We start from the raw sequence: 5,864 nt of genomic DNA, 5'->3' as shown, positions 1-5,864 counted from the left end.
GTTTATCAATCCATCATCCATGTACATGAAGATTGGAAATTAACAAAATTTCTCGTAACTCCTCATCCATTGATAAAACAACTCTAACGCTTTATCCTCTCACAGCACTCCACACAAGAACTTATTTATGTAATTTTTCATAAAAAAAATGTGCTCATTAGTATAAAATATATACAATATCATATGATTGTATTATTTGTGACCGGTTATTTAACATTAATTAAAACGAATAACCAACTACAATTACGACAACATAACTCATTCATAAAACTAAATTACCAAATCTGTAATTCGAATAATGATATTCCCATTATCATCAAAACCAAACTAAATGGACATGTTCAAACACACAAGGGGCCTACTGCTTCAACCAAAATATCAACACCTTAACTGATAGTCCCACAAACTTGAGTGACTAAACTCAATCAAGATAAACCTTGATATCAATCCCATTATCAATAAGTGATTGAACTAAAGCTCTGATTTTCCCTTCAAACTTGTCCCTGTCCCTTGGAGTATAAGAACCAGTGTAAACATCAGCTTCTTTTGCTCTTTCAGCTAAAATCCTACCAATTGCTATGCATGCTGGTATGTCTGAACGAGACCTAAGAACAGCTTTTATGTCCTTGGAGTTGGTCCCGGCAACTGCAACCTGTTTGCTTGTTACCCTATGAGTGAGTGAAGCCGATACAAAGCGCTTTGAGATAAACACATCAAGTGTAAAAGGTTCCATGTAGGCAATTGTTCTTTGTTTGAATGATATGTGCTTATTTGGATTCTTTGACTTCTTCCCTTTTTGGTATGTGTAAGGTCGGCTATTGTCATCATCAAGGAAATCCTCTACCCCAAAAAAGCTTCTAGGTGCCATGTGCGCCTGTATAATAAAGGAAATGCACTGAAGATGAGTACTAATACTACTACATAAACAATTCACCTCAAATTGACATTTCAGGCTTGTTAATTGTAAATACTTAATTTCAAGTTTCAGTTTGATAAAATCCACACTAACTACATGATATGGCTACATTTGCACATAGGCAACAGATAAGGAGATACAGCACAAAGTGCTACATGTCCTGTTGAAAGGCATAGTTTCATTATGAACAGTGAAACAGTGCTTGATAGTTGATACAAGTATATGTGGGATCAATGAATTCACAAACAAGTGCTTAACATAATTAATGATGGCGATCATCAGGAAAAGTGAACTCAATATGAACTAAATTTACTTAACCGCAAGTAACAATTCTGTTGGTGTTAGGCATGAGCCCATGCCAATAATTAATGAGGAGAATAAGGCTTGGAGGCTTAGTCTAGGAGGAATAAACAGTAACAATACGTGTTTCATATGCCATGAGTAAGGCACGGGTTTTTATGAGTTTAATGAGTCAGTTACAACTGGTTTTATTTGGAGGGAGTTAGGTGGTCAATGAGTTAGCTACAAGAGGTTCCTTTATGAGTTAATTGTAAAGGAAGTATCTTGGAAAAAATAAATAATAAACTGCGTCATTCTCAGTGAAAAGGTGGCATCCCCTTATAAGAGAGTTCTGCCTCTTGAGTTCTTTTATGCTCATCTAAATAAGAGAACCCTTCATTTGTCATTTGTTTACCTATCTTTTCTGTTTTGCTTCCTATTTATCCTATTATTCTATTTTGCACATAAATAAAAGTTTTGATAAGGCAAGTGATTCCCATGTTAGAATAACTTGGGGAAGACGGATTAGAAATCTTCTTCCACCAGATTGTATATGTAAGAATCTAGATGGACGTAATGCAAATAAATGAAAAATCACTCAAGTTCACACCACAAAAAGGAGGACCAATAATATGACAAGCACCTTGAATTTAGTTTAGTCAAGCTGTGAAAATTGTGAAATGACTAGTCTTGGGGTTGTTCCAGAATCCAAAATAACAATAAAATAATGCATAATCATTAAACATTTGATGAGAACTCAGCGGAGGAAAGATAATATGGGAAGAAATTTTCTTAATGGAAGAAGAAACAAGGGGACAAGTTCTCTTTACAAGGGATCACTTCCTAGTGCCTTCACACTGTGAACTTCTCAGTTTCTACGGGATTTTTTCACACCCCTCCACCAAACAAAACTCCTCTCTTAACTATCAACAAATGCTCCTCAATATCAACTGTTACAATCTTTATTTTTTTGTGAATTCAACTGTTACAATCTGTAACTGATGTACGGACATAAATCCTTTTTCAACTATCAACCAATGCCCCTTACAACCTGTAACTGCTGCACTACAATTTAAAACTAGAGTCATTTAATATCACACAATAATACCAGCTGTTATAGTTTGTAACTGATCTTAATTACTGAATTTTATTTTCATTGCAGTGCACCTTCCAAACCTTATTCCTTCTATTGAACTCAGGTCCATTCCTAAGTATATTCAAAAGCTCACAAAAATTATTTTAATTATCATAATTGAATATATCAACATGCAAACTTAACCCTGTACAACTTTATAAGCTTCAGGATTTCATACTTCGTTTGAAGTTTGAACTTTGAAGCTTAGCATCTGATTCCCTGATTTATCTATGAAATGAATTATTTCAATTAGAAGCAGTGATGCTCATCATGCCATATTACTTGCAACAAAATGGAAATGAAGTGTCCATCACCATTTGTTTTTGACATATATTTGAACTGTTTACCTTCCACCATACGTTGCACTCAAAGTCGCTTATTTATAAAAGAATAAAGCTGCACCCAAAGTTGGACACTTAAATCCATATGCAGCCAAATTATACTATTTAGTAAACAGATAAATCAGAAATTCTACAGTAAAATATATAAAAAATAAATAGAAATTGTGATTTGAAAGGAAGAATAGGAGACTTTACTTGTCCATGGTGGAAAAAGCTCGAAGGCACATAAATCCAAGGCAAAACTCTATTTCCTTCACAAGCATAAACACCGGTTCTGAAGATTCTGCCAATTGCTTGTTTCAACATGTTTTCAGAACCCAATAATAATTCCTCCTTATTAGCAGAAGATTACAATAGCCTAAGGAGTATAGGATTGACTGGAAAATGGAAACAAATCGCACCCTGTATCTGTAAGAAGCTTATTTTAAATTAGGATCCAAATAATAATCATAATAACAATTTTCACAATTTTATGTAAGCCCTTGCTAAGTTCATTAAACAAATCACCATTCCATCTTCTGATGGGGCCTCAATAAGTTCAAATTCAGCACCCTTGTACCACTATCACAATTTTATGTAAGCCCTTGCTAGTGCAAAAACATAACCTTAACTAATTTCCTAAAGAGAAGTGGCTTGGCTAAATTGTTTTTTCTGTTTAGATGTACAAAACAAAGCAATACCAGAGTGCACAGATAAAACAATCAAGAATCAACTACCCCATACAAGGGAAAAGAAAGCCACATAAGTTCTGCAGTAGTGTTGCATTGGGCAACTTGGGGTGGAGTGGGCACGATTCAGTTCGGACTGGAGAACTAAATCTCTAATGTGGTTCGGATTTCAGAACCAAACTGTCTTTTATGGTTCACAAATTGGTTTGGATTTCAATAAACTATTTTAGAACAAGTTTGGTTCAGGAAGCAGTTTTAGAACTGGTTTTAAAACGAGTTTCAAAACAGTCCAGAACTGATTTTTAATGCAGAACCACTTTTTAAACTCCCAACTGGTTTTAAGTTCAGAACTAGTTTTTTTAACCCATAAATGGTTTTTAATCCCCAAAAGAGAACTTTGCAGGGAAAGATCTACAACTTTAGGAATTTATACAAGAAAATGGAAAAACAAACAGATCCCAGAATCAAATCAACAAGGTGAACATCTGCTGAGATTCATACATGATCCACCTAACTGATGGTTAGTATCAAACTATCAATATAAATGAAGAGCGAAAAGTCACAATAATATATATATATATATATATATATATATATATATATATATATATATATATATATATAAAGTTGTGCCTTGGTGACTTGTTGGTCATGGGTTCGAATCCGGAAACAGCCTCTTTGCATATGCAAGGGTAAGGCTGCGTACAACATCCCTCCCCCATACCTTCGCATAGCGAAGAGCCTCTGGGCAATGGGGTACGAAGTTTTTTATATATATTATTCTTGAAATTTATTTTACTCTGTTTTATTAGAAGCATACCAAACTCATAGCAACCCTTACTGGCTCAGAAAAAGAAAGTTGCAGCGGACATATATATTGAATGAGAACGAATAATTCTTAACTTGGATAAAGGTATGACGTGTCGTATATGTATTTTTCAGCCATTATTTGACATGTAGAGATATGTATGTTTCTAGCATAATTCTATAACCTTACACGTATCAAATAATGACTTAAGCGTTTATATGACAAAATTTACCTAAGAATTAGATGAGAACCTAAGGACAAGAATGATAAAGTGTAAAATCTAAAATGTATAAAAACATCATACGGAGCTCTATTGACAGCTCCAACAGTGGAGACTGAAGCAACCAATAAGTGGTTGAGTGTTAACTGGGGATGGAGGTGGTAAGTGGTATTTCCAGTATGTACCTGAAATACCATCATCATGAGTTCATGATCAAAAGGGACTTCACTTTTCAACTCATGACAATGATAAGCAAACCCCTCCATCTCTCAAGCAACAATTTTGAAACTTCCAGAGGAAAAATCGTGCTGTTCGGAAGCCTTGAGGCAACAACCTTCAATCTGCTACCAATGAAGGCTAAACTGGGAACTGGAGCTCCAGTCCAGAGCTATTCAAGCTCAGCCTCAACATTCACTGTAGCTACTCTTTCATACTATTCAAACTAATTTAGAAGTTCACTAACTTGTCACATGCTTCCAATTTCCAAATAGGGAATAACACATTAACAACATTCAAAATCTGCTTTCAAAAGGAATCAAAAGCAATTTCAATATTAGGACATACCACTCAATCCCCATACCCGTGCAACATAGGGCTTATTGGAAGAAATACCAATACCAGAATTCAAAACATAAAATGGAAACTCACTACTCAATTTCAGCCTCGCAAGACAAATCCTGACCTCGCAAACATATCCAAAACTTCTATTGGAGACCAATATCTCGAAACCCTGACAACGAGGTGCATGCGCAAAACAAACCAAAAGGCAGGCACATATTCCACCATACCGTATGTTCTCTATCATTTACTTGGGCAAATAATCAAACACGCGGTGCGCAGTGAACGCAACAGAGGGACAATGCTAATCAGAGAGTTAATAAGCAACGAAACACAAGTGGGCTTAGTAAATGGAACGAAATGAGATTAAAAATGAAACGAAGTGCGTAGGAAAGATACTTACTCAGTGAAAAAAACAAAAATTTTGCGGTTCAGTTTGGAGCAGGAAGAGGACCAGACAATGAGGGAGAGTTTGTAGATATGAGGAGATGAAACGAAGCAACAGAGAGATCATGATTCAGATTAGATGAACAGAAGCGGGTAGTGTAGTGTGTAGTGTTCTTGTGCAAGTGATGATTGATGAATGCGTATTGAGCAATGTTATCAAACAAGACCTAACTAACCTCTAGCTATGTCGTTTGAGGTTTGCCACTGCGAGGAGTCGCCGACAACGAAGCATGGCGAGGACTGCGAAGTGGGAATGAGTTCGAAGTTCGAACGAAATCAGAGTCAGAGGGAGGGCAGTGTTGCGAGTTCAGGGACGCCGTTTCAGTGACGGTGAGGGAAGGAGCCGTTAGGATAAGAGACGCCGCCGGAGACGGAGGTTGGGCGAAGTGAGGTCTTCGTCGAGCCAAACAGGAAGTGAGGGTCTTCTCTCAGTTCTCTGTCTGGACTGATTAATGTGATGAAGGATTCTTTAACCAAAGGCCAAAACAATGC

At 36.3% G+C, this 5,864-nt stretch overlaps 1 protein-coding gene across 6 annotated transcripts; it reads right to left on the bottom strand.

The window, feature by feature from the left end:
- Positions 1–243: 243 nt before the first annotated feature.
- Positions 244–5,864, bottom strand: LOC114409396 (50S ribosomal protein L18-like). Of its 6 annotated transcripts, XM_028372839.1 has the most exons (5): positions 5,329–5,542; positions 5,016–5,229; positions 4,553–4,886; positions 2,867–3,079; positions 244–874 (listed from the first exon to the last, which is right to left on the bottom strand). In XM_028372839.1, exons 4-5 carry the CDS (start codon positions 2,975–2,977, stop codon positions 422–424), a joined length of 564 nt encoding a protein of 187 aa, XP_028228640.1. In that variant the 5' UTR covers positions 2,978–3,079; positions 4,553–4,886; positions 5,016–5,229; positions 5,329–5,542; the 3' UTR covers positions 244–421. The 6 variants fall into 6 exon arrangements, with proteins under 6 accessions (XP_028228640.1, XP_028228639.1, XP_028228637.1 ...); XM_028372838.1 differs by lacking the exon at positions 4,553–4,886; XM_028372836.1 differs by lacking the exons at positions 4,553–4,886; positions 5,016–5,229; positions 5,329–5,542 and adding an exon at positions 5,549–5,864.

The sequence above is a fragment of the Glycine soja genome, chromosome 4 (assembly GCF_004193775.1).
Source record: "Glycine soja cultivar W05 chromosome 4, ASM419377v2, whole genome shotgun sequence".
Lineage (NCBI taxonomy): Eukaryota > Viridiplantae > Streptophyta > Magnoliopsida > Fabales > Fabaceae > Glycine > Glycine soja.
This window is presented reverse-complemented; position numbering and strand designations above follow the sequence as displayed.